This window comes from Parus major, chromosome 9, assembly GCF_001522545.3.
Source record: "Parus major isolate Abel chromosome 9, Parus_major1.1, whole genome shotgun sequence".
Classification (NCBI taxonomy): domain Eukaryota; kingdom Metazoa; phylum Chordata; class Aves; order Passeriformes; family Paridae; genus Parus; species Parus major.
This window is the reverse complement of record NC_031778.1, coordinates 15447476-15475095: the sequence shown is the minus strand read 5'-3', so window position 1 is coordinate 15475095 and position 27620 is coordinate 15447476. Positions and strand designations below refer to the sequence as shown.

At 63.5% G+C, this 27620-nt stretch overlaps 2 protein-coding genes across 9 annotated transcripts in view; both read right to left on the bottom strand.

The window, feature by feature from the left end:
- Nucleotides 1–5378, bottom strand: part of LOC109022791 (mucin-19-like) — a 5654-nt gene extending 276 nt beyond the window's left edge. Inside the window, exons 1-2 of the mRNA XM_033516765.1 lie at nt 3059–5378; nt 10–2963 (exon numbers count right to left, since the gene is read on the bottom strand). Of these exons, the coding sequence (XP_033372656.1) occupies nt 10–2963; nt 3059–3224 (3120 nt within the window). The 5' untranslated portion in view covers nt 3225–5378. The remainder of the gene's footprint in view (nt 1–9; nt 2964–3058) is intronic.
- An 89-nt stretch (nt 5379–5467) lies between these two features.
- On the bottom strand, nt 5468–27070 carry TNK2 (tyrosine kinase non receptor 2). Of its 8 annotated transcripts, XM_015637209.3 has the most exons (17): nt 20435–21283; nt 20009–20297; nt 16319–16496; nt 16115–16185; nt 14674–14886; nt 14430–14582; nt 13956–14233; nt 13753–13879; nt 13517–13663; nt 13086–13180; nt 10188–10382; nt 8694–8785; nt 8133–8177; nt 6604–7919; nt 6091–6186; nt 5874–6001; nt 5648–5767 (listed from the first exon to the last, which is right to left on the bottom strand). In XM_015637209.3, exons 1-17 carry the CDS (start codon nt 20626–20628, stop codon nt 5761–5763), a joined length of 3624 nt encoding a protein of 1207 aa, XP_015492695.1. In that variant the 5' UTR covers nt 20629–21283; the 3' UTR covers nt 5648–5760. The 8 variants fall into 8 exon arrangements, with proteins under 8 accessions (XP_015492698.1, XP_015492695.1, XP_015492697.1 ...); XM_015637211.3 differs by lacking the exons at nt 20009–20297; nt 20435–21283 and adding an exon at nt 26844–27070; XM_015637215.3 differs by lacking the exons at nt 20009–20297; nt 20435–21283 and adding an exon at nt 25684–26045.
- Between the last annotated feature and the right edge of the window lie 550 nt (nt 27071–27620).

Below are 27620 nucleotides of genomic sequence, written 5' to 3'. Positions count from 1 at the left end.
AGTGGAAGCAGTGGCGTTCCCTGCAGTGGTGGCAGTGGTGGCAGTGGTGGCAGTGGTGCTGCCTGCAGTGGTGGCAGTGGTGGCACTGATGTTCCCTGCAGTGGTGGCAGTGGTGTTCCCTGCAGTAATTGCAGTGGTGCTGCCTGCAGTAGTGGCAGTGGTGGCAGCAGTGGCAGTGGTGTTCCCTGCAGTGGTGGCAGCGGTGGCACTGATGTTCTCTGCAGTGGTGGCAGTGATGCTCCCTGCAGTGGTGGCAGTGGTGGCAGCAGTGGCAGTGGTGTTCCCTGCAGTGGTGGCACTGATGTTTCCTGCAGTGGTTGCAGTGATGTTCTCTGCAGTGGTGGCAGTGATGCTCCCTGCAGTGGTGGCAGTGGTGGCACTGATGTTCCCCACAGCGGTGGCAGCAGTGTTCCTTGCAGTGGTGGCAGTGGTGCTCCCTGCAGCAGTGGCTGTGGTGCTGCCTGCAGTGATGGCTGTTTTCTCCTTCCAGGCAGGTGCCCCTGGAGATGTCTGGAAGGCAGGAGGTGACGTGTTCGCTGCTTGTCCCATGTCGTGGTAGCTGGTGGATGTAGAAGTGGTGCCTGTTGCTGACTCGGTGCGAGTCTGTCCAGTTGCTGTCACCCCAGTTACACCAACACCAAGCAGGGACAAGGGGGCTGTTGTTGTCTCCTCTGTTGGGCTGTGCAGGCTGGGGAGGGGAGAACCAGACACTGCAACACCAGTGCTGGGACCAAGGACGCCCCAGGATCCATGGGTTGTCTCCACCAAGGGGGTACGTGCTGCTGGGGATGGGACAGGCTGCCCACCTCCTCTTGTCTCGCTGTGTGTTACAGCAGGGGATGGGGCACTGCTGGTGCTGCTGGCCCGTGCAGTGGCAGGTGGCACGGCTGTGGTGACCCTGGTCACAAAGGTCTCCCAGCCTGTTGAGGTGGTTGGCAGGTTAGCGTTGCTGGGGAATGCTGTGGATGCTGTGGCGGCCAGGCTTGTGCCAACGGCGTTGGAGTCGGGGATGTGGGTGCTGCTGGTGCTGGCTGAGGGTGCTGCACCCTCAGTGCTGCTCTCAGAGCGGGTGGTCTCCACGTGGGCAGTGGTACCTGTGGTACCTGTGGCACCTGCCCAGGATGCAGCTGTGGCCTCCCGCACATTTGTGTGGCCAACAGCCAGCAAGGTGATCCCAGCTGTGGGCTTGTCCTCAGTGGCAGCTGGCTCTGGTGATGGCCTGGCAGTGACAGTCGCGTGGCTGGGAGCTGGCCCCACTGCACTGGCACCTGGGTTCTCCTCTGTGCTCACCTCCAGGAACCCCATCCCCATTGCTCGCCCTGTGGTGCTGCCATCGGGCTGGGGGTCACCTGAAGCCCCCATTGCTTGCAGTGGGGCAGCCAGGGACAGTGGGGACATGACTGCTGCCATCTCTTGAGGGATGCTGGATGGGGACACCTCCAGAGCCATCCCTACATTGGCTCTGCCTTCCAGAAGAGAGGGGACGTCCGCTTGTGATGCCATGGGGACAGTGACTGCTCTGGGTCCCCCAGGGGTGTCTGACACAGCTCTGCCAGTGCCTGGTGCAGTGCTGGGTGATGGCATCTCTGTCCCTGGAGCTTCCACGACTTGGGGCCCAGCCCAGAGCACTGAGGTTAGCGCAGATCTGGGTGTGACACCAGTTCCTGGGGCTGTTGAGCCTGCTGTGGGACCTGGCTGGCTGTGGCTGAGGTGTGCATCAGGCACAGGCACGGTGGCTTCGCTGTCCCGCGGTGTTGTGGTGGCACTGCCACTGGCCAGTAACGCTGATCCCAGCCCTGCTTCACTAACTGGAGAGCTGCTAACAAAGGAGGATGGATGGGCAGCTGGCACAGTCTCAAATGCAGCAATGGAAGGTGGTGGTGCAGCAGCAGCAGCTCGAGGGGCCCTGTCTGGCTTGGCTCCACTGATGCCTGTGAGAGACAAAGGTGTGGCCATACTGGGAGTGACTGGAGGAGATCTGCCTGCAGCTGCCTCTGCTGTGGTGGTTCCAAGGCCTGTTGAGAGGGACTGAGGGAGCAGAGAGCCCATAGAGTAAGGATAGGGCCTTGGAGGGGGACCATCAGGGTCATTGAGAGCTGCATGGGGGGACAGACTCATGCTGAGCCCTCCTGGTGTGTCCTTGATCTCTGGGATAGCAGTGCCTGCTGTGGCTTTGGTACTGGCCTCATTCCTGATGGATACCAGCTCAGCACTGGTGCTTCCCAGAGGTGGGATGTGCTCTCCAGCTAGGATATCCATCACTGTAGCCAGTGTGCCTGCAGCTTGTGTGGTGGCTTGGGGCTGGGTGACAGCGCTGTCTCCAGGCAGCCCATGTCCAGCAGTGCCCGGGGCCACGCTGTGGCTGAGGGGAAGCATCTCCCCTGTGCCCAGCACAGCATCATCAGGAAGCTGGGGCAAAAGGGCTAGAGGCAGCTGAGTGGGAGGCCCAGGAGGGTGCTGTGAGGCATTGTGGTCAGCACTGGGCAAGGTACATGTCCCTGGCTCTGTAGCCTTGCTGGTGCCAATGGTGGCAGAAGAAAAGGTGACCTTTCCCAAGGATGCACTCGGGGGGTCCGCAGGCGGTGGGGCTGCCATGCTGGCTCCCTCTGCAGCTGTGCTGGGGGGACTGGCTGCGGCTGCTGCCGTCTTCATGGGGCTGGCCCCGTCCTGAGAGAGACTGGCAGCTGTGGCCAAAGGTGAGGTGGCCTCATCCAGCTCCAGTGTGTGCCTTGTTGGCTTGAAGGACAGAGGCTGCATTTGCCCAGTGGTGGTGGGAACTGGAGGGACAATGGTTGGGTGGCCGGCAGCACCTGGAAAGGAGACCCCAGCCCCTGACCCTACCTGGGGGCTGCCTTGCATTGCTGGACCCCCAGGGAGAGCTGCCGGGCTGGGAGGCCCCTCCTGCTCACCACTGCTTCCAGCTGGGACCAGCCCTCTCGTTGTTGCCTGTGGCACCAGGATGCCTGTGGAGCGAGACAAGGCAGCTCCAGCTGGATCAACCCCACCGCGGCCCCAGCAGGCAGGAACCTGCCCGCGGCCAGCTGCCTGCCGGCCTTACCTGAGCTCTGGCTGCCCGCGGGGGCGGTGGTCGGGCCGGAGGGAGAGGGGAGATCCTGGCACATGCCCAGGTCTGAAGGCAGCTCGGCGCTGCTGCTGTCGGCCGCATGGGAGATGCTGCCCGACTCGGATGGGTCCAGCGTGGGGAGAAGGGGCTGCCCCTTCATCTCCCCGGCTTGTGCAGAAGGTGGGTGAGGGAGGATGAGTTAAAAACCAGCCCAGAGTCGCCATCGCCCCCACCCCTCCTCCCTTCTGCAGGAGGACCAAGACCAAGAGCAGGACAGGCACCTTCCCGCAGGGTGAGTCTCTCCATTTGATCCACAATTCCTGCCACCTTCCCCTGCTGTAACTGGGGACCATGACAAAGCTCTGGCGCCCGCAGACAGAGAACAAACCCCGGCCGGTCACTCGGGCTCAATCTCGCAGCTTTGCAGCAGCCGGAGGGTTGTTTGCAGCCCATCACCCACATGGCATGAGCCACCTGGGCAGCCCGCTAGCGGTGCGAGGGGACCCTGGCACTTACCTGGCAGCACCCAGAACCCCCACAGCACCCAGCTCCAGAGCGGCCACGGGCCCCGGCACCCCATAGCGCTTCTTCGGCGTCAGGGAGGAAGGAGACAGGGCTGCCGCTCTCACTCTCTCAAGGGAGAGCGCAACGGGTGGCTCCACCGGTGAGCACTCCCCCAGGTGGGGGGGACAGGGACACCACGTGCCCTGCCTGGGGCACTGACGTCTCTGTGTCCTCGCAGCCTCCGCTGAGGTGGCAGCGTCCCAGTTCTGGGGACCCACTGATGCTGGGGGCCACACCCATTTTGCCACGGGAAGCTTTAAGGTCCTTCTCAGGCTGACCCCACTGTTGACAGCCCACGGCCGGGGTCCCCAACCCCTGGAGAGCAATCGGGGGGTTCGAAGTCACTTGGCCTAAAGGCTCCGGGACGGCAGGTGGGGGACAGGGGTCCCAAACATCTCTGGGACGGGTGGGTCAGTCCTGGGCTCTGCACCCCCATCCACCCTCCTGGTTGTTGTCAGGTCCCTCCACACTCGGCTGCATGGCTGATAACCCCTGGCAGGGGTTGGCTCGTCACCAAGGAGGAAGAAGGAAGGAGCAGGCTACCGCTGGTGCCTTGGGGTCCCGCGTATTGACCCTGCCCTGTCCCCCCCTTCGGCACTGCCGGTCCCAGGCGTTATCAGCACATCTCGTCAAACGCCCACACAAACCCGGATGGAGTGGGAGGGCTGCTCCCGCATAGGTGGTGGGGCTGGGCATTGCCCTGGGTTGCAGGTCACCTTCCACCAGAGACAAGAGGCTGGATGAACCCAACTGTACGAATGGACCCAGTGAGGCCACTGCAGCAAATGGGTTTGCCTCTTCACAGGCTCTCACCCAGCTCCAGGATCACTTAAGGAGAGGGAAGTAAGTCAGTGATGGTGTTGCACCTTCCCTGCTTCACTGACAGCCCTGCCATGGTGGCTACACCTCACATAGGAAAAAAGAAGCACAGAGTCCCAAGCAGCAATGCGTGACCGTGCTCACAGCAGCACCAGCTCCCTGTTCCCATGCTCAGGGAGGGCCAGGGGACCAGAGCTGAGGGAGCTGTGGATGGGGTGCACAGGATGTGGCCAGGGATGGATCCATGGTCATGCCAAAGCAGCCCTTCCTCACTGTGTACGGCACGGTCTCTCCCCTGAAGCCGTCAGCTCTGGAGCAGGGTCTCCTGGGGAGCAGGTACCACCACTATCAATGGACCTGGTGGGTTTGGGCACTAAGACCCTCCTCCACCTGATCCCAAGATCTCTTCCTGATGCTGCTAGAAGGCAGCACACCAGGAAACCCAGCTAAGGGGCTCCGATAACCACTTGGAACGGGGAGCGAGCACTGACACCGGCTCTGACCCCACAGGAGCCACCCCTCCACTCCCGCACCTGCTCCCGGCTCCGTCTGCGGCGGAGGCACCCGGTTGCACAACACCCCTCGCGTGGGTGGGGGCGACGCCGGTCCCGCCACTCCCTGCCCGGGCATGAGTCAGGCGGCAGCCGGGAGCCGCGGGGCACCGGGCAAGGGGGGCTCCCCTGCAGGCAAGCACTACCCACTCACAGCAGGCAAAGCCATGCCCAGCCTTCAGGCGTCGGGCCTGGGGGTGGGATATACTGGGACTAACTCCAGCAGCCCTGGGTGGGGAAAACTTTGCACCCTAAAGCAGCCTAGGAGGACTGAGCAGGAGGTTTTATATGTGCCCATGTCACACAGCTTCCTGGGGATTCCCAGAGTCCTTGAGTCCCATCCTGAGCTTCATCCCACAGCGGATCACAGTTGCAGCTGCCTGCAGGGAGGAACCAGCACGCACGGAGATGTGGCCTGTGCCTGTGTGTTGGCAGAGATAAACCTGGGAGACAGCCATAGGCACCCTCCTCCTCTCCATAGAATATTTTTATATATATACATAATATATATATTAAAATTACATTTCTCTTTACAAAAACAATTCAACAAGGGGCCAGGGAATGATGCCCATTGCCAAGGCCAGGGCACAAGCACCCTGGAAAGTCTGTGGTGCTAGGCAGGGTCCCTTTTGGGGTGTCTCCACCCTCAAGTGGGGGCTCAGTCCAGAGTCCTGCAGCACGTTGTGTGGGTGGAGGTGGCGGGATTGGCCCCACGGTGAGATGCCTCCTCCAGATCCGACACAGCTCGCCCCATCCCCGCTGTCACCACCTGTAAGGAGAGCACAGGACATGAACTCAGGAGGGGTGATGGTGCCAGTCTGCCCAGAGCAGTGTGGCATAGAGAACTGCCCCCTCAAAAACATTGATGTCCCTACTTCGGGCGGGTGGCGCTGTAGGTATCGAGGAGGTGGGAGCTGGCCTGTGCCAGGTTCCAGTCGAACATCTCCAGCACTCGCTGGCACTCACCACGGGACTTCAGCCCCAGGCAGAAGAGCTGCTCCACCTGCAAGGGGACAGGGCACGGCCAGAAGGGTGACAGGAGTGCCACCACTCTTGCTGGAGCTGTGATGAGGGAACAGGGGTGTGCTGTACCTTCAGGTACTGGACAGCCCTTTGGATGCTCCAGCCATGGTTCTGCAGGGCTGCCTGACACTCCTCGGTGGTCACACCATGCACCGTGTCCTGCACCTGGGGGGAGCTTGTGGTCACTGTCTGCTGCCACCCTTGGGCAGCAAGAAGCCTGTGACTGAAGTGGGGACTACTGGGGCTGCCCACCATCCCTGGTTCTGTCTTCAGGGAGCACTATCAACCTGGAGCTGGGATCATTCTCATCCCTGGGATCTTAAATCTCTCCTGGGCTTGTGTGGGCCACAATATCCTCAGCCTAGAAAGACCAGGGGTACCATAGCAACAGCCACCCTCCTCCTCCCCAGGGCCTTCAATTCCCATTTTGGAATTGCAGTGACATTTATGTCCCCCTGCACATCTGGGGCTTTCTTCTAGCCAGTCCCCCGGGGTTGAACTTGCAAAAACTGAGGCATGGGGTGGGGAAAGCTCTTGCCCATGTGACCCCATTTCTCATGGATGCTGGGGGGTGCCGCTTACCAGCCGGATCTTGTCAGCAGAACGGCAAACATCTGGCCCATCATAAACTATCTTCTGGAGGCTGCAGGAGGCTTTCACCAGGCACTTGGGCCCAGGGTTGCTGTTGTTGGAGGAAAAGTTGGCCTTGCAGTCTGGCAGTGGCTGCTGCACCATGGGGCGGACGGTGGCTGTGGTGACCTGGCGGGACGCTGGCACCTCCTCAGGGCTTTTAGCCTCCTTGAAAAACTTCTCATACTTGTCCAGATAGGCAGGGCGCTCGGGCAGCAGGTAGTAGTGGGTACTGCTGACCTTCTGCCCATCCTTCACGATGGGCAGGATGCAGGGTCCCTTGGAGGAGTCCTTCCCCTGCGCCTGGATGACCTTGGGGGTGGCGTACTTAGGGTCGAGGGCGAAGCTCTGTGTGGTGGGCATGGGCTTCCCTGGTGAGGTGGAGAGGCAGGAGCAGAGGGCAGCACGTTGCTGGGGGGAGCCCACCTGCAGAGCCATGGGGCTGGGTGTCCGGGAGGTGGGCTGGGACAGTGGGTCCCGTGGGGGGATCTGGGGTGGCCGGTCTTCCTCACCCCCCGAAGCTGGGGAAAGGTCCCCTGACCAGCGCCCAGGCTCATTGCGGCGAAGGGGCCGGGGTGGGATTGGGACACGGGGAGGGATCTGGGGCTTGTCGTCAGCTGGTGCAGGCGGTCCCAAAGGGACGTTGAGCCTCTTCATGCACTCCTGCTGCAGCTCCTCGAAGAGCTCGGTGGTCTGTGTCATGCTGGGCTGTTTGGGCTCCTTGGGGGGCAGGAAGAGGTTGTCTTCCAGTACTGGTCCCCGCTCACCCTCATCCACAAATCCATAGTTGGTCTTGCCCCGTCGGCTCGGGGGACTGGTGATAGAGCAGACCTCGATATCGTCCTCATCCTGTGCCACGTCATCATAGGCAGGCGGTGGGGGCAAGGGCCGGGCATCCCAGTCCACCACTGGCGTGGGGTGGAGAGGCCGAGGTAGAGCCCGTGTGGGGCTCTGTGGTGGGGTCTTGTCCAGCAAAGAGCAGGCCTCCATGGCCAGCTTGGCTAATGATGGGGCTGTCAGCTCCCCCACTGGAGAGGGGCTACCCTGGGGCACTTCCTCCCCAAAGTCAATGAGGGTCACCTCGTTGCTTGCTGGCCCCTCGCTTGCCAGCCGTCCGGGCTGCCGCTCGCCCACCTTGGTGCCTGGTACCCGTGCTGAGGGCTTGACTGGCCGCAGACCCTTTCCTGTGCCTGGCTTCTTCAGGCAGAGCTTCCGGAGACCCCCTGGCAGACCCTCCTCCTCCTCACTAACGGGGTCATAGCAAGGCTCTGGAACGGGACAAAGAGGGATGGTGAGGGTCCCATCACCCTCAAGGGTGCAAGAAGGGGCATCTGTATCTCCAAGCCCCCAAAACACCCCATAGTTTCAGCCCTCTTTGCTCCCAAAGCATACCAGGGCACCTGCCCCAGGCCATTCAGGTAAGAGAGAAAAGAAAGAGGCTGTGAAGAAGGAAGAGCAGCACCCAAAGAAGCCGAACTTACTGGTGAGCAGGACGGTAGGCTGAGGTGGGCGTGGAGGAGGCTGCCCTGCAGAGGAGAGAACCCAAGAGAAGGGGAAGCATAGGGTGAACACAGAAGCGGCAGCCAGGGTGCTTGTTAACGGGGTGCATGCTTTGTTGTGTCCCACTTCCCTGATGGGGCATGGGGAGGATGCTGTTGGGAAGCCCCCCCAAGCTGTAGGTTTATGGGGATTGGGACATATGCACAGCATCTGAGTTCCCTCACCACGGCAGCTCCGCTGAGATCCCCCACACTGGGGAGCCCAGCTGTGGGAGGCTGGGAGGGGACAAGGGACTCGGACGAAGGGCAGCAGAGCAGAGCCCAGCCAGGCAGAGCCACCAGCTGCCCATGCTGCTGGCAGTGGCATATGGCCAGGTGACAACATGTCCCATCACCCCACCCCTCCCCTCCCCACTCTGCAAACAGCAAGTGCCAGCAGAGAGACAGAAAGGAGAGAGTCCAGCTCATCACCCTGGCAGCAGGGTACAGGGATGGAGGCTTTGTGCAGCTGATGGACAGGAGAAAAGGAGAGAAGCCACTCACTTTTAGCCCTCCCTGGAAGCTGTGTAGGTCTGGCAGCACTCGGGTCCACACCTAAAATGTCAGGAGGGTCCATGGGATTTCCCAGGTACAGCCTGTGGGGAGAGAAGAGAGTGCCTAGGAGTCAGCAGAGGCCACGTGGGACCCTTTGCTCCCCAGGCTTGTGCCTTGGGACACCCCACAGCTCCTCCACCACACAACCATGCCTGGTGAGTACCGTTCCTGTGAGTGTTGGGGCAACACACCCAGAGGCTTCCAGTGCTACAGCACAGAGCCTGGTGCCGTCCCAGTATCACCCCACCCATCTCCGGCTCCGCATGCGTCTGTGGTTGCCTGCGCTGTGTCCAGGATACCTGTGCAGCATGTGGTGCCCAGGACAGCCCTCCAGCACCGGGGCGATGCTGTGCCCAAGGCAGGATGCCCCAGTACCGCGTGCCGGTGGGTGCCGGGAGGCCCGGGCGAGCCGTCGCAAGCCAGGGAGCCGGCGGGAGCAGGCGCAGCCCGAAGGCCTGGGTGTGTGCCGAGCTCGGTGCGTTCTCGGCAGCCCGGGCAGCACGTACCCAGCGGCCGTGCCCACGCAGCGGGGCGCGGGGAGGCCTGCCGGGGCACGAGCCAGATCCGCGTGCACGGCGCCTCGGTTCAGCCCTGCGAGGGCCGCCGGCACAGCCCATGACACGCGTGCTGTGCAGGGGTCAGGCTGGGACTGAGGGCACCGGCAGAGCTGTTCCAGGCCTGGGATAACAAACAGCAGTCTGGATCATGATCCCAGGGGAAGGACTGAGCCTAGCGCAGGAGCTGGCCCTACCCACCAGGAGTTTTCCAGTTTTTGAAATCCTGTTGTGTCCCCCACCACATCGACCTCCCTCATCGCTCCAGCCCAGTGCTGGGAGAGACCCCCACATGCTCCTTGACAAGGTGCTCCTGCTCTCTGTCACACAACCAATCCCACCTGGCAGAGAGTATGTGGGACACTGGAGAACAAGCACCCAGCCCCCCTTCCCCCTGTCACAGTCCAGCCAGGTGTCTTCTGATCGAGCAGGGTGGAGAAAAAAATCATTTTGGTAGATTTTTTTCATGTTTTGCTTTTCAGAAAGACTCATGCTGTTAGAAGCGTGGGGACAGGCTGCAAGCCGCGCACATTTAGCAGCCCTGGGACACCCCAAAAGTGTTTTGGGGTAATGTGGCCACCTCTGGGGTGGTGCTTACTGATGTCTCCCTTCCCCAGGACAGCCACAAAGGTCTCCCCCCTGGGACAGCCACAAGCACAGCAGCCCCCCACGTCCACAAGCCCATTAGTAGGAAGAGGCAAGGAAGTTAGTCCAGCTGCAGGGACTGTACCCAGAGGCACCATTCCCAATACAGCAGGGGCAGAAAGAGATGCTTCATGGGGGGGGAAAGGGGGGCAGTAGCCAAGCCGCGTCTTGCTCCCGAGCCCAGTGGGCAGCAGGGAAGGGAAGGAGCAGGCAGAGGATGCAGAGAAGACAAAAAGTTTCTTACTCATCAATTTTATCGGGAAACCCCCAGCAGTGCTGCGGGTTGGTGTCTCCATGGCCTGTGTGGATGAAGCTGTTTTTAAGCGGCTGGCTGATGTCGTGGGCTGACAGCCCTGCCACCGAGGTCACCGTGTTTCGGGGAAATTGGCCCACTTTTAGGGTCCGTTTATTCTGACCCCGCCACCAGTAATTCTCGGCCCTAAGGAATGAAAAGGACCTTGTTACTGATGAGGGGATGGGAGGTTGACAAACACCTGCCCCAGTGGTGGGGAGGAGGCAAGGTGACTTGTCCAAGTGCACGAAGGCATGCGGTGACACAACTGGGAAGGGTCCCTGGGTGCCCAGGATCCCAACCCTACGCTGGCAGTATGCTTTGGCTCCTACCCAACATGGTCCCTGCACCTGGTGGTACTGGGAATGCAAGAAGTAAGGAACAAAGCTCCGTGCTTGTGTCCCAAAAGATACGGCCCTTCCTCCTCCTTGCTGCCTCAAGTTACACAGGAGCTTTGGGGTGATGTCTGCAAACTCTGTCACCGATTCCTCTGTGCCCCATCCACTAAAGGATGGCACAGGGAACACCCCTGGTGTCTGATGGGGGCCCATATGGGGGACAGACATCTGTGGAGTTTTCCTCACTCCCTTCCTATGTTATCAATGAGCCCTGTGCAGGCTTGTGCGGGCAGGGGGAGACGGGCAGGACAGCTGGTAGGCTTAGGCTGTCAATCTTCCTGGAGCCACCTGAGTGGCCCAGGCCACCCTGGGGTACTGCTCCCCACTGTGTCTGCAAGGAGTTGCCCAGGATGCAGCCACTTCTGGGGGGGATGAGGTGGTCATCTAGCCCAGAGGTACTGGTGGGAGGAATAGGAATGGGGCAGGGAAAGGCATCTCAAGTGGTGTACCCCACCCAGCACTGTGCCAAATAAATGGGGGCCGGGGGGCTCTGACCCTAAGCTACCCCCCTGCCTGTCATCCATTCCCCATGGGCAGGGTGTGCTGTGGGCAGGGGGCAGTGGCAGTGTGGGTGCCAGCCTGGCGAGGCTGGCACGGGCCTCACAGTTTCCTGGAGTCACCTGTGAGTCACCCCCGGCCACCAGCTCAGCCCTTTTCCTGTTTACCTTCCCGCTGCCGCCAGCCAGCCGCCTTACTCAGCGTCGGGACCCCTCGGCAGAGCCCGGCAGAGCCCCGGCGGTACCGGCTATCCTCCCTCACCCGCGGCAGGCTGGGGGAGGTGGGGGAACAGTTTCCCTCCCCGGGAAGTCCCTTCCACTCGCCCTCCCTGCGCCCCTCACCGCCACGTCCCGACGAAGGGATGCTGAAGCCGGGCCATCCCTCCACTCTCCCTGCTCCCAACCTCGGCCACACCGAACCCGAGCTCGGAACCACGGCACAAACCCGCTCCGGTGCTGTCCTGGCTCCTCTCCCCACGACAGCCCCCTCCCACGAGCGGCTGGGTCCCCGGGGGGCTTTCAGGGAGGTCCCTGCCCCTGCCCACACACACGTACGCACACCCGGCGCCCGCCGAACGACAGGCAGGGGCTTGAAAAGGGGTGGGGGGTGTTTACGGTGCCCCGGGCGGCCTCGGCAGGGCCGGATGCGGCCCCCGGCAGGAGCCCCCCCCTTCCCCCCGCCAGCTCTGCCCGGGCATCCCCACAAGCAGCGAGATGAGGGGCGACTTCTGTCGGGGAAACTGAGGCACGGGGAGGGGGCTCCCCTCCGGCAGTACCGGCAGTCGGTAGGGCTTCTGCCACCCCCCGGCTGCTGAACCCACCGCGTGTACCCTGAGTCCGCACCCCCAAAACCTACCCACCGGGGGTCACCAAGGACCGGAGTCCCTCGGGGAAACTGAGGCAGGGGAAGCTGCGCCCGAGCTCTACTCCACTCCCGGTAATTCCCGACCCACGGGCAACCTCCAGCCCCTCTTCCCTCCGCGGCTCACCTGGGGCCGGCGGTGGGGCGGGGGGCGCGGACCCGCAGCCCGGCCGCGATGCGGCGGCAGGGACGATGTAGGCGCTCTGGCGCGGCCGCACCGCCCTCCGCCGCTCCTTCCCTCCCTCCGCCGACGCTGCTTCCCCTCCCCTCCCCTCCCTGCAATTAAACCGCCAGACCCTGGGCAAGAGTCATCCCCGCGGCGGCGGACCGGGAGCAGCCGGTCCCTGCAGACACACAAACCCGGCCTGATTCACCCCGGGTTGTGACTAACCGCGGGGAGCCGGCCCGGGGCGGGGGACAGGGAGGGACAGGGACAGAGCCCTCCTCCTCCTCCCCTCGGGGTTGGGAGGCCAGCTCTAGTGCGGGCACACCGAACTCCTTTGGCAGGTCCCCACTCTCCCCCAGCTGGAAGGTGACAGGCACATCCTGGGATAGAGATGCAGGGACAAAAAGGCCTCCAGTCCCAGGTCCCTGAGGCGGTGGAGGGGGTGGCTGTGCCCTGGCGTGGTCAGCAGGAGCCTACAGCACAGCAGGTGCTGCCAGCACGGTACCGAGTGCCACGGTGCCTCTCCCGGCCCGATGACAGCAGCACGTCTCCAGGTGCTGGTGGCACGTCCCCATCACTATCAGCAGGGAGCGGCCCTGGGGCGTGCAGTTTCCCGGGGCAAACCCACGGGCACAGTGGGGTGAGTCAGCAGGGATGGTGCGGGCAGGGCTGTGGGCAGGGCCGTGCCCCCCACACCAGGGTGGCCCCACGATGCTGTACTGCCTGGGGGACTGCAAACATACCAGCTCTGCCCACCCACGGGGTACATGGCCAGGGCAGAGCTGGTCTGGGGGAAGAGCCACCCCTTCCCCTCCCTGCTTCCCATAGCTCTGCCAGTGCCCAGTCTCCCCATTCCCTATCCCGACGCAGCCTAGCAGGCAGTGCATTCCCCCCCTCTACAATACCTGCCACCCTCCCATGCAGTACCTGCCCTCAATGACTGTGATGATGTCGTTCATCTGGATGTGCAGCTTGTCTGGTTCCTCAAAGTCCTGCAGCGCTCTCATATCGGTGGGCTGAGCCTGGGGGAGAGGTGGGTGAGGACAGGGGATGCAGCCCCCCGTGTCCATCCTCTTTTGAGGCCAGGCCCAGCCCACAGGAGGGCAGGGAGTACCCAAAAACGGACAAGAGACAGCACCACCACTAGCCCCTCCTCAGCTGTCACATCCCTGGAGTGTGTGATGGCAAGGCAGCAACCAGGTGCTTCCTGCTGCGACCCTCCACCTCCCAGCCTGCAGGGCTACCTGGCCTGAGCTCCCCCATGTCACCTCCCACCAGTATTCTTAGTTCTATCCATGCTTGGGCAGAGCTGGCAGGACAGGGTGCTGGGGCTCCTGTCCCCCTCCCTGCTCACCCACCTCCACCAAGAAGTCTCGCAAAGCCACGAAGGTGGGTCGGTCCTCAGGCTTGTGTGCCCAGCACTGCAGCATGACATTGTAGATGTCCTGGGGACAGTCCTCAGGCCGTGGCAGCCGCTCACCCTCCTTGTCTATCTTGTGCAGGATCTGTTGGACAGGATGTGCTGTCAGGGTGTCCCAGATCCCACTCAGCACCAGCAGGGTGAGGCGAGGGGGCAGGTCCCTGCTACACCTACCTGGCTGCCATTGAGGCCAATCCAAGGTTCCTGACCATAAGTGAACATCTCCCAGAGGGTCACTCCGAACATCCAGGTGTCACTGGCGTGGGAGAAGGTGCGTGTCTTCAGGCTCTCAGGAGCACACCTACAGGGGGAAAGGACATGAGCATCAGAAGGCCATGGGTGCTGCACCACCAGGTCTCCTCCTCCCCGGGGCTCACCAGGCAAAGGGGACCTTGCGATGCTCCTGCATCACGTAGTGATCATCGTTTTTGGGCAGCGCCCGCATCAGTCCGAAGTCCCCAATCTTGACGAGCTCATTGGAGGCCAGGAGGATGTTGCGGGCAGCCAGATCACGGTGGATGAAGCGCTTGGACTCCAGGTAGGCCATGCCCTTGGCCACTTGGATGGCATACTGGCACAGGGTGGAGATGAGGAAATGGCCCTGGTTCTTCCGCAGGCGGTCCAGGAGGGAGCCCAGCGGGGCCAGCTCCGTCACCTGGGCCATAGGATGAGGATAGCAAGAAGGTCAGTCCAGGGCCACCCAGCCGGGCTGTCTTCCAGCCCTCTTATACCCCACTGGGGATGCCAGCAGAGCACTTGGGGTACAGACCCAGTCTGGCTTTGCTCATGCCATCATGTGGGACCTCCTCATGGGGGTGTCATTGGGGTGGGCCCCATCTCTCCACACTCACCATCTTCATGGGGTGGGACAGCACCACACCGTAGAGGCGGATGAGGTTCCTGTGGTCCAGGGAGTGCATGGCATTCACCTCCCGGATGAAGTCGTCCAGTGCCTCCGGCTGGCTCAGCACATCTGTCTTGAGGCACTTCACTGCCACATTCAGCTATGGCCAAAGAAGGGATGAGCTCCGAAGTGTCTTCCCCTGTGTGTGATCCCACTGCCTGGCTCCCCACCCCCCCAGAGCAGCCCCTCACCGTCTTGCCAGCAGGTGTGCACCACTCGCCACGACGCACAACACCGAAGGAGCCATCACCCAGCTTCTCAAAGATTGAGAGGTCCCGCTCCCGCACAAGGCAGGTGAGGGAGTGCTGGCCCCCAGCTTCAGGGGGCGGTGGTGTGGGAGGCTTGCGGAAGGTACTCTGGGGCTGGGGTGGCAGCTCCGACTCTGGGCGCTTCCCACTGAACACCTGTGGGACATGGAGGAAGGTGAAACATGGGCATGGAAACACCCCAAGCCCTTGGGTCTGTAAGTGAGAAGTGCTGGCACAACCCCTTGCCTCGGCTGTAACACACTGGAACCTAGTGATGACCCCTAACTGGTGATGACCCAGAGAAGGCTGGCTGTGGGAGAAAGTTCCAATCCTCCTGCAGACGGCACACAGAACTATGATTCCCATGGAGGGAAGGGGTTGCTCCTCTTGCAGCAGCTCTGCAGCAGTTCCCCAGCAGCCACAGCAAACCAGGCTGGTAGCCAGAGTGCCCTGGGCACTCCTTGGCCAGGCTGAGGCCACACAGTGTGCCTGGGCACAAAGCCAAAGGAAACCTCCAGCTTGGGCTGAGTGTGGTGACACATCCCTGCAGCGATGTGGGCTTTGCAATGTGTGTTGGCTACCACCACTCAGAAGGGATGGGCTCTCTTTCCATCTTCCTCAGCTGGAACGGATGATGTGCCCCATGGGACAGGGTCCATCCCAGCCTTGACGCAGGGTGCGTGGGGGCTGGGCCCAGCATGTGTCTGGGGTGGGAGGTGGCATTTCTGCTATTCGTTCTTTAATAGAAGTAGCCTTCTATTAAAAGCCCATCCTCATCATGTCTCAGCACAGACAAGTCACGCAGGGGAGAGGCCATGGCCCAGTTCCCAGCTGGGAAACTGGGCTCTACCAAACTCTGCTCTTCTGGGCTGCCAGGTGCTACAGGGTGCCAGCAATACCAGCTTTGGATGCGATGGTATCAGGGCATATGTGAGCATCCCAAGGTCCCCTGTCACAGTGTGTCCCAGTCTGCAGGTACAAGGCTTTGCCCCCTTGCTGTGAGGCAGAAGGGTGGGCAGTGTCTTGGGCACTGCTGCCCACAGAGCTGTCTGGAGCAAGGCTCTCTGGTTCACTGGTTCTCGCTGCAAATAAGTTTCCTGACAAAGAGGCAAATAACATGAGGGGAATGAATTTTCCAAGTGCTGTGGTAGCAGGGCTGTCCCAGCTTTGCTGGGAAGTGACCCAGGAGCCTGAGGGGGACTGGGGCACACACTGACAAGGTCCCACTACAGGTGAGGCATGGATGGCAGGGGCTTCTGCTCATTTCCCTGTCAGCCTCCAGGGATGTGGCGGAGCCAGGCACCCTAAAAGGGTACAGGGAAGGGTCCTGCTCTTCCTGTCTGCCTCAGTTTCTCTGCCACACCTGTCCTTCTCCCATCCCTACCTTGCTCATCCAGGATTTCCGCTTGCACATGGCTTTCCTCCGTTTCACTGCCTCCCACAGCCGCCGCTGGCCTGCAGGACACAGAGACTGTCACAGGTCGGGGTAGGAGTCCCCTCCAGCCCCATATGCTCCTGTCAGCTTCTCAAAAGATGCTGCACATCCAGCCATGGGTAAGGGGAGAGGTTTGGGGGGGGATGTACACACCGGGGCGTCCCATGCCGATCTTTTCCAGATCCTCATTTTTGACGTACTCGAAGTGGGAGAGGCGTGTGACGTTGAGCTCGTCTCGGATGCGCAGGAAGTACTGCTGCAGCTGCAGCTCGGTGAGCAGCTCCAGCAGCCAGTCTGTGCCCTCCTCTGCCTGCATGCTACAGCTCAGCCTCTGCTGGGACACAGTGCTGGGTTAGGGGCAACCCTGCTCCACTCCCCTCTGCCCTGTCTCCACTGGGGAGTCACCCAGAGTAGCTCAGAACCAAGGCTGGGGCTTTGCTGTGAGGAATAGTAATGGAGGCATCTCCTGAGCGTGTCACCACCTCTCTGGAGGAGGCCAGGAGAGGCACCCCAATCAGCAGGACCCCCAAAGATAGGAAAGGCCCCCCAGTCTGCCCCGTCCTGCCCACAGAAATACCAGCCCACCCCTGCATTAACAGCACAAGCTATCCCCTGGTCAGGGGTGCCAAGGACACAGGAGGAGGCAGAAGCTCAGGACAGATGTGCCTGCCCAGTTCCCTCTGCTCAGCTGGAAGGGCTGAGTAGGGAGGTGACAGCTGTCTCCAGCAGGGACCTTGGCCCCCTGGCATGCCCGCACACTTGGCTGAGTTGTAGTACAGACTCACAGTGGGTCTCCTCTGCCATGGGTGGTGACACCTCACTGGGAAGACACAAGGAGGGGACAGACAGGAACATCTGGGCCTCTGCAGGGTCCTGTTGCTCCTGCGCCGAGGTACAGGGCACCCCAGTGCTGCCGGCATCAGCCCCCAGCCGTGCCAGGACACAGAGAGGAAGGGCTGGAGCCCCATGCTCCCCCCGCTCCCCATCTCTGCATATTGTCCCGGCTCTCCCTCACTTTAACCACCACCTTTCTGGAAAGGGTTATGGCTCTGCCTCCTCCTGCTGAGAGCGGGCAGGAGGCTGGGACAAGCCATCCCAGCTCCACAGCGCGGCAGCTCCCTCCATCCTCTCCTCTTCCCTGGGAGATGACATGGCCCCTGGCGTCTTCACCCGCTGTGCTCGGCTCCCTTGGCCGCGTCACCGCAATTACAGTCCTCGGCACTGGGCTAAAAATACGGCGGGCGCGGCGAGCAGCTGGGCACGGGGGCGCATGGGGGCATGCGGGGCCACACGGGGCGAAGGGAGCTGCGGCTCCCCTGTCCGCAGGCGACGGGGACAGAGCCGGCTGACGGCCAGCGTAGGGTCTGCCCGAGGGTCGGCACTTACTCGGTAGAGGCGGAAGCGGGTGAGGAAGGGGAAGGATCGGTGCAAAGCCTGGAAGCGTCGCATCCTGCCTGGCTGCCAGCCCCTGGCACCGCTGATGTCCCTTCCCCGGTGCTGGAGTCCCACGGCGGAGCCCGCTCACTGCAGCCGGGGCACCCGCAGTCCCTTCATTTGCGCTACAGAGATGTCCCCTAGGCTCGACCGCCCCATAGACACCCCTGGAGCGGGCAGGGGGTTCGGGCTGTCCGTCGGCCGGACGCGGGCTGTGGCTCTGCCCCTCCTTCCATCCGGCTCTCGATCCTCTGGCCGGCCGGCCCTCCCCTTCCCCAACGCAACGGGGCCGGGGCGGGGGGTGGCGGTAGGCAGGGCTGGGGGTCACTCCCCTGGCTGGAGCCGCTTCCTGGGGACCCCTCGCTGGCAGCGGGGTTCGGTCCCGGCCGCCTGCCCGCAGCACTGCCCAGGAGGTTTATTTTCAGCCGGGCTGGGACGCGCGCCCAAGGGGCCGGGCTCCCATCAATGTCCCGCTTTCTCCCTTGTTCGGCGGTCGCCGGCAGCTGGGAGCCCGGACCCCCGCTCCCATTGCCATGGAAACTCGCCCCGGCCTTGGGAAACGCTCCCAGGCCTCAGTTTCTCCCCCAGGAAGCAGGGAGGGAGGGAGGCAGAAGAGACATCCGGCTCTCTGCTCCCCATCCGAGGCCACAGGCATGATGCCAGGGCGATGGGCACTGCGGGGGGAGGTTCTGGCTCGGCAAACATATCCGCTGCCCAGCTGCCAGCCCCCACGGGGCTCTGCTGTGGGGCGCCACCAGCACCCTGGGGCTCGCTCCCCTTCCCTGGTGGGGTTGGCACCCAACCCCAGCAGTGGTGTCCGCCCGCGGGCTCCCCAGGGAGAACAGCTGGTCATGCCGGCAGCCACAGCGTGAGAGAGGAAAGACCCTCAGCAACCTCTTGCCGCAGCCCCCACCTGCCTGGCCCCCCAAACCGTGGCCATTGCTGTGCCACGGGGGCAGCTAAGAGGGAGTTAAGTGTATCTTCAAGAGGAGTCTCCACTGGGGCTTCCACTGCTACTAGTATCCCAGCTGGCACCCGGCAGCAGAAGCACGGGGCACAAGAAGCCCATTGACTAGGGACAACTGGGCACAGTGCCCTCGGCACCAACCTCTGCCACGCGCCAGCTTCCCCCGTCCCAGCTCAGGGGACACCGAGGATGGGGAGGGTGTCCGCCCTGCCTTGACAGAGCATCACCCCCATCACACAGAAACGGCACCCACTGGCACCGGCACGCCCAAACGCCAGGTGAGGCTACCCAGTTCAGTGCTCACATCGGGAGTACGGGTTTCCAAAAAGGAATGGGGAACCCAGCTTTGCCCACCATGCCAGGGGAGATTCTGTGTCTCAGTTTCCCTCTCCGCGACAGACCCACAGGCACAGGGAGTGATCCCGCAACCTGGACAATGAGTTGGGCAAGGAGTCCTGCCAGCAAGGTCCTGGCATCCTGAGGCGAGGAAGTCAAAAATCCCCTAGACCCGCTTCACAGGTACTGCTCGGCCCTCGGCGCCCTTCACGCCCCTGCCATGCCAACCCACCCCTGCAGCGCCAGGGACGCACCCTACGTGCACCCCGGCTCACTCACGGTGCGCGGTGAGGACGCTCACGTGCACCCCGGGACCACACAGGAGCGATCCCCCCGCCTGCCTCCCGCCACCTGCACAACCGCAGCCGCCCCCCACGCACGTCCCCTCCGCGGAGCCCCGGCTGCCGCCCTGCCCGGCCGCACGTGCGCAAACACCGCGGCGCCGCCGGCACCGGCCCGCTCCCGCCTCCGCCCGACGCGCACCTGGAGCCGCCGGCCCCCTGCGCGCCCACGAGTGCCCACCCCCGCTGTGGCAGGCTCGTCGCCCTCCGCGCTTGCCTGGCAGCGCACACGCCCGTCCGAGCTGGCACATGGGGGGGGTCAGTCACCCACCTTTCCCCCTTCCCTCCCCCCCGTTACATCTATTCCTAATGACACCTACACATTGCCCACGTCCATGCAAAGCCTGACATCCCCCAGGGACACCCCCATATGCGGACGGCAGACTGCAGGGCCACCGCCTGGTTGCAGTGCTGCAGCTGGGGAACGGCATCCTGCACTGGGCATCGTGCCCCCCCTCCACGAGCTGTGCCAGGCTTGGCTGATCCTCACTGCCTCACACCATTCCCCCATGCCTCAGTTTCCCCAGCAAGAAGCAGCAGGCAGCCCCCCTCCCGTGGGTCAGGATGGGAGCACAGCCGAATAAGGGGGGGGGGGAGATGTCATGCTGCCCCAAATACTGCAAGGTACAGCACATTCCAGAGGGGAGATGGCATGCAGGGACCCCCTGTGCTCCATGTCAGCTGCTAATCCAAGCCCATGCTGGCGCCATCAAGCTCAGCCAGGTGCCTCCCGTTGCTCCCCTCTACCGATTCCCCCCCACTGACCCGCCGGCACGGCATGCCCGGGGCGATGTCCTGCCGGGGGGGTGGCGTGGGCCGCCTGCTGCCCAGCCGCAGGGCCCGCTGCCCGGTGCTGTCCGAGAAGCTGTGGGGCAGGGGGCCGTGCATTTCCTCCTCCTCCTCGGCGCTGCTCAAGCGCTGGTAGTCGCATCTCTCGCCCATGGCTGAGGCGGCGGCTGCGGCGCAGCGAGTGGGGGGCTCTGCGGAGACGCCCGCGTCTGCCTGGGGGCGGCGAGGGCTGGAGCCGGGTTTGGGATCACATGGCAGAAAGTTGCTGCAGTTCCGGAAAACAGCGAGAGGGTGAAGGTGACCGCGACGGCAATGATGGGGGTTGGGGGGGAGGATGGATGGAGGGATGCAGCCGAAAAGGGAAAAAAGAAAGGGGACAACCCCTTGAGCGCTCATTCTCACCCCAATCCCAGCCTGGCACCACTGTCTTCCTCCCGGCGCGGCAGCCCAGCCGCCCACCTTCTGTCCCTGCTCCGGCTCCTGAGTGGAGAGGTGGTGGCATCGCCGCCAGCGCCGCGCTCGCAGCCCCCTTCTCCCCGCAGCCCGGCGCGGTGCACCAGGCAGCCAGGCGGAGGAGGAGGATGAGGGGGGACCATCGTCAAGCAGCCGGGGCTCTATGGCAGGCAGGATGGGTAGAGAGGCACCTGCAGAGGGATGTGGGGGCTCTGCGCTGGCAGTATCCCCAGCATCCCTCCCGCTTCCCTGCGCAGGCAGAGGGGGATGGGATGCACCGGGAAGATGGCTGCTCCGCAGCGACCGGCAGCGTTGGCGCAAGGACGGCAGGGCTGGGACAGCAGCCAGGCCCCGGGGGTGCCGCTGGGATGGGGGTCCGAAAGCAACGCCAGGATCAATCCTCTCCCACCACCCCCTCGTAGGGGGCTGGGGGGTCTCCTAGATCTCTGCCAGGCGCTGCTGCAGCTGCCACAGCTCCCAGCAGGAAGCCACCCCCCTGGATGGGGAACCCCCACACCTGCACATCGGGACTGGCACCCCAACTCTGCCTAGCCACAGTCCCTCTGCTGCACCCGGGCCAGAGCTGTAAGGAGGTTGAAATCGGGGGATGTTAGGGTGCTGCAGCCCCCTCAAAGACCCCTGTGACCTGCCTGTCCTTTGGGGCACAGCAGAGTTCCCAGGGACCAATTTTCTCCTCATGCCAATGCCACAGGGCATGATGCCCCATTCTGACCTCCAGAAGCACCCTCACGACCCATCACTGTTCCCCCCCCGGCCAGAGCTCTGGGAACCTGGTGTAGCCAAAGGAGTGACACCAGGCTGCCAACGTGCCAAGGCAGGGGGCAAGAGCGTGTCCTGCTCCCCCCTTCCCCTCTCCGTGCTCCAGAGAAACAAACACCCCCAATCCCGGTGGGCATCTGCCCCGGCTGAGGGGCCGGGCGGGGACAGCCCCTTGGCGACTCCTCCTGCCATACCACGGAGGTGAGCTCAGCCGTGGAGCCGAGGCGGGCCGAGCCTGCGGCGTGGGAGCAGCGAGCCGCCCCCGCGCACGGCCCGCCGGCGTCACCGCGCTGGCACGCCACAGGACGGTGACTGATGCACGTGCTATGTGTGTCACCTTCCCTCCGGACCCAACCGCCCTGTGCTACCCCAAAACCCTCACCAGCCTGCCCAGTCAAGGCGATGCTGTGGGGATGAGTAGGGACAGCCCCCGTCTCCACAGCCCTGGGCATGGATTTGGGTCACACCCCCACAAGTCGGGTCCTCTTAGCTTGCCCAGGCTTAAGTGACGCCAAAATGCTGAGGTACACTACAAGGGGAGAAATGGCATCGTGCCCTGCCAGCTTTGACTCGCCTGCCTGCAATTCCCACACTGAGGGGGGGTTCCACCACAACGACAAGCACTGGATGGGGTGCGCTGTCTTCTACTCTCCAGGGTGTGACAGTCACACTGAACACAAGGTGTCCCTCCCCTCTGTGGGGACACTGGCGCTCCCCAGCCCTCTGGGACACCACATTTGGCCCCACATCCCTGGGACAAGTCCCACAGCATCCCCCATGCCCACCGCCCTTCACAGAGGGCCCCATAAACTGGTGGGTCCCCAAAACAAGCTCCCAGAGGGCGATGGGGCTCCCCACTCACCTCCATCACATCACCCTGCTCACTGTCACGGCCCGCCTGCCACCTGCCTGCCACCTTCCTGGCAGCTGTGTCGCCTGGAAGTGATCTCACTGACTGCGGCGGCAGCAGGGCAGCCGCACCGTCACCCGGGGCTGGCTTGTTCAGCCCTGGCAGGGCCCTGAGGGCGGCCCCAAATTGTGGTGACACACTCCCCAGCCCGGCTGCCACGGCGCAGGTGTGCAGACACGCACATATCCACGCGTACAAACACACCCTGCTCCCACCAGAGGCAGGGCTGCCACCAGCATCCTGCCCATCTGTGGGATACTGCTGCCACCCAGCTCCCCAGGGACCGTCCCCAGCCCCTCACTGGACTGTGTCACCCCACGTACCCCCATACCAGTGAGTGCTTTACCTCCCTCGGTGCTGGAACCTGATGCTGCTTGGTTGGCTGGATGGAGCAAGCAGGAGGTCTATGGGGGCCAGCACAGAGAGCTGGTGACCCCCGTGGTAGGGGTGGCCGGGGAGGCCGAGGTGCCAGGTTCCTCCTTGCTGCCATCTCTGGGCTCCCAGAGCCTGGCCCCATGCCTTGATCCTGCTGTCCAGCACAGAGCATCGCCTGCTCTAAGTCCCTGCCTGCAGCAGTGGCTGTGTGGGAAGGAAAGACACAGGCATGTGGGGGGGCCCCCCCCATCCCAGCACAACCCCAATCCCCTCCCTAAGCCTCTTTCCTCTGCTAAATCCTCTCCGCAGGTCGAGCTGGGGCGGGCTTAGTTTGTCTTTCACCTCCCAGCTCACTGGCATGGGCAGCAACTGCTGACTCCATAATTGATCCTCACCTCAGTCCCAAGCTCTCCCACCAAGGCAGGATCACAGTGCAGTGTTTTGGGGACAAACATGCAAAGCAACAGTCCCAGGCACCCTCATTGCTGGGGAGGTGGAAAGGGCAGCAGGCTTGGCATCACTGAGCCCTGGTGTCATTGCCAAAGTAGTGACCCTGTCACCCTGCCCTGCGGCAAGGCTGGTTTGTGCTTGCTGGCCACCCACACTGATCTCACCTGGGCCACAGGGACAGCACTGTGGGGGTCCCTGAGCAGTGCCAGCCCCAGTGTCACAGTAAACTGGGCAGTGTGTGAGGGGGCAAAATGTCAGGGCTTGGGCGACACCAGTCACAGGGTCCCCCTGAGGTGAAGTGTGAGAGCTCCAAATGGGCCTCCCTACCTGGCACCCCCACCTCTCCACTCCGGACGCTCCAGATTTCCTGGGGGTTAATGTCCGGGAAATCTCTCTGCATCCAGAGTCATGACCCAGTCTACCAAGGCAGTTGGAAGGGCCTTTGTGAACTTGTCCCCCAGGTGAGCTTCACGCCCAGTCCTGCCAGGGAAGGGGGGCACCAGGATGCACCCAGAGCCCTGGGTCCAGCCGGCCCCTCCACCCCGGGGTGCTGCCAGCAGTACCCCCATCTCCACCCCAGTACAGGATGTGTCCTTGGGCCAGACTGCAGCTGGCACAAAATAAGTTTGTCCGGTCTCAGGCCAGACTGTCACAAAGCCACATCCACACAGCAGCATCTCCCCTTCGGGCTGGGAGCAGGCGAGTTGTGACCCCTAGAGCTGGAAGGGGGATAAAGGCTCAATCCCCGCAGTTCCCCAGCACCAGAGCAGCACAGCATCCTGGCCAGACCATTCAGTATTTTGCCAGTCATTAGCACTAACTGACTGCACCCTAATTAGCCAGGCTGCAGAGGGAGCAGTGGCCCTTCCCCAAGGCTGCTCAGCAAAGGGACGGAACAAGACTTTCTTCTAAGTCTTCCTGTCCTGGCAGGGGCTGTGCATGAACAGCCTCCTCCTGTCCCCCTAAACCCATACAAGTGGGCAATGCTGCCCAGAGTGCTTTGCCCCTGAGAGCTACCATTCCTCACGGACACAACTGAAATCAAAACCCAGGTGGCTCCAGGGGCAGGATGGGACCTCTCCAGGGAAAAGTGTCAAGTCTAGCCTGCAATTGTTTAGGACCTTGTAGCTTGGCTACAAGCTCACAGTAGTTCATGGTCCCGTGGGGGCTGCTCCTCTGCTTACGAGGGCCCCTCTTGCCCGGGGGAGGCTGAGTCACGGTGGGACAGCAGGCTGGCAGCTGCCCGAGGAGGAGGCAGGCACCGCCAGCCCCCTCAGCCATACCCACTACACCCCACCCTGCACTAACAAATACCTGGCTAACGAGGCTCGGGTAGCTCCAGGGGTTGGTAACAGGTTGCACAGCCTGCACAGCCCCCACCCTGCAGCCCCAGGCCTCGGCGCGGCCCGTCGGGGGATGCGGAAGCTGCTCCTACCCACCACTCCCCGCGGGGAGCAGCGGGCTCGGGGCTGGCACTGCGGGCAAGGCCGCAGCTCAGGATGGCTGCGCAGCACCCGGGGTCCGTCCTGGACCCTCAAGAGGTGCCTGGTAGCACAGACCTGCTCAAAGACACCCCATGAGAGAGATCCTGTTTTGGGGAGACTTTTGCAAAGCCCAGAGCCCAAAAACTTTGTTCACAGCTTTGCCCTGAGCCAGCTCAATGAGTGGCTGAGTAAGAGGGGGGAATGCACAACCTCCAGAGCCCACAGCACCTGGCAAGAGGGACACCCCTTTGCGGGGTGTTGAGCCGGTGCTGGAGCCCAGCAGCACCGGGACACGCCGGTGTTCCCGCTGCACCAAGCGGCCCCAGGGAGGTGAGGGTGTGGGGAAGTGCCAGCGCCAGGCTCTGCCCCAGCCTGTCCTGCCCAGACAGCCCAGCCCCAGCACTGCCGCCGGAGACACTGTCCCTGCCCGGGCTCCTCTGGCCACCTCCAAACCTCCTCCGCAGCTGCTGCTTCAGAGAGGACAAGGGGTCTGATCACGCTGGGAAAAGCTGAGCAGGATTTTCCCAGCACGCTGGAAGCCTTGTCTGGACTGTCAGCACCACCTTACCAAGTTTAACTTCAAACTTTTATTAAAAATAGCAAAATCAACAAAGACCGAAAGTACCCAACGGTCCTGGACTGTTCAGAGAAAAATTGCCACAACACAGCTGGGCACAGCCACGGTGCTGCACGCTGGGCCGGTGGTCAGAGGCTCCCCGCACCTCACTGCTGCTCGGGGTTTCGGCCACAGTACAACACCCCGAGGCGCAGGGCTGGCCCAGGAGGACAAGGATCCTCTGTTCAGTGCCACAGCTCCCACGAGCCCAGGAAAGAGGAAGAGTAAAGCTGCCTTTTCTCCAGGAAAAAAAAAAAAAAAAAAACCAACAAAAAACAACCTTCCCCCAGCTTCCGCTGTGGTTTAGGAGAGTTCAAGGGCATCAGGCACCCACTCACACCAGACCCTGCTGCCTGCTCTGCCCTGGCAGCTGGAGCAGGAGGTCGGGCATGCTGCCGGCCGGGACTGAGCAGTCCCGCAGTGCCTGGGCACAAGGGCAGCACCGCAGCCCGCAGTACTGCGGGGCACGGTGCCAACACACCGGCACACTCAGATGTCAACCGGGCAGCAGCAAAGTGCCAGGCCCTGAACCCCCCTGCCCCTCGCAGCACCCCCAGCTACGGGGTCGCGTTTCGTTCCTTACCTCTGCGCTCACCGCCACTGCCACCGCATCCTGCGCCGGGTCTGCAGCGTCACCGGAGGGCGAGGACGGGCACGGCGGCACTCCAGACAGCCCGCATGCCAGGCGGGACGAGCCCGCACACCTGCCGGGGCGGGGTGCGACGATCGACGCCGGGGACGTCCGGGACGCGGCTGGGATCACCCCCGGGGCAGCGGGCACCGGGCACGGGCTGCGGCCTCACACCCGGGCGGACCTCCTGCGGCTCGGGCGGTGTGCCGGGGTCCGCGTGCCGGGGTTGCCGCCGGGGTGCTCCTGCTCCCCCGGGTAGAGCTCGCCCTCCTCCTGCACTCCGCCCCGGGCCTCTCCCTCCTCCTGCCGGCCCCGCCGCACCCACCAGCGGGCGCGGGCCGGGGGGCTCGCCGCGTCCCGCCGCCCCCCTCCGCGCTCCTGCTGCGCCCGCCGGGCCAGGCCCTGCTCCTGCCGGACTTTGGGGCCGTGCTCCTGAACACCCCGCACCGCGCCCCGCGCCCTCCGTGCCCCGGGGCTGCTGCCCGCCGCCGCCTCCTCCGCGCCCCGCGCCCGCCGCCGCGCCCGCGCCGCCCCCCGCTCCCGGGGCCGCCGCGGCTCCGCGCCCGGCTTGGGGCTGCCGAGGGCGGTGACGGGCCCGGGCCGCTCGCCCCACTCCTGCAGGCTCGTCCGCTCGCCCAGCGGCACCCAGTGCCACCGGCCCGGCCCCCCGCCACCCCTCGGCTCCCCGCCGCCGGCCACCAGCTCCTGGCCGCGGGGCAGCGCCCCCAGCCCCGCCTCCTGCACGCCGCGCGTGAAGCCCCCCTGCTCCTGCACCCCCGGGGCCACCCCGCCGCCCTCCGGCACCGCCGGGCTCAACCCCCCGCCCTCCGGCACCCCGTTCGCCCCCTGCCCCCGGATGGTGCACGCGGTGAGGGCCCCGCCCCGGCCCCGCACGCTGGGGAAGCCCCCCCCGCGCCGCGCCCCTAGAGCTCCGGCTCCACCGCCCCTTCCTCCCCTCCTGCCCCCCCGCCTCCTCCTGCCGCCGCCGCCGGGAGCCCGGACGGCCCCCGACCCGCCCCCGGCCCCGCTCTTAAAGGCGCCGCCCGCCGCTTTACGTAACGGCGGGGGTGAGGACGGACAGACGGACAAGCACGGGTGACAGACAGACTCACCGCGGCGCAGCGCCAGGCCCCGGGACAGATCCGCTGCACCGGGGATGCGGGCTGCCCTGCGCTGCCAAAATCCCTGCTCCCAGGTGAGCTGGGAGGGGCTGTTCCCTCCGTCCCGGCGCGGCTGGCGCTGCCCGGCCGCAGCAGGGCTCCCGCAGCCCCGGCCCGGTCTCGGGCCACTTCACACAGCAACCGCAGGGAGAGAGCCCTGCCAGGCGCGGGCAGGAGCTGCGGGAAACGACGTCTTTCCAATAAGTAAATCATCCCCGGGGGAAGAGGAGGGACCAGAGCTAGGCCGGGACAGCCCATAAAGTGCGAGATGGGATCCTGGAGAACCTGCCACTCATCCAAATAGTGCAACTTCTCTGGATGTGGTGTTTGTAAAGCAGAAGGCGAGACTGGCATGATGGAGTGGGGAGGACAGCAGAGAGAAACTGAACATATTTAAATGCAGAGCCCCAAACCTGTGCAGTCTCACCTGAGCAGACCTCTGGGACTGAATAGGCAGCTCCTGCCCTTCCAGAGCTGCCCATGGCTCTAAGCAGTATCCACATCTGCATCTCTTGCTTGGCCACAGGACCACCAGGATGATGAGGGGCAGGGACAAAGGCAGGAGCAAGTGCTGGCTTCCTGGGACACAGCCACCCACAGGCTCATCCAGCCACCTTTTCACCAGAGACCTGCAAGGCCACGGCTGGGGAAGACCTGACATTTCATGTGTACGTCACAAGCTTTTCAGAGTCAATGCTGTGACAGAGACAGGAAGTAGGACATGAAAGG

Excerpts from the sequence above, each read along its gene's own strand:
- TNK2 (XM_015637209.3), bottom strand. The coding sequence starts at position 20,628 with ATGGTCCCCCCTCATCCTCCTCCTCCGCCTGGCTGCCTGGTGCACCGC. Across the intron at positions 14,583-14,673 it reads GCACACCTGCTGGCAAGACG|CTGAATGTGGCAGTGAAGTG; the intron begins GTGAGGGGCTGC and ends CTTTGGCCATAG. Across the intron at positions 8,786-10,187 it reads TTTCCCGATAAAATTGATGA|GCTGTACCTGGGAAATCCCA; the intron begins GTAAGAAACTTT and ends CTCTCCCCACAG.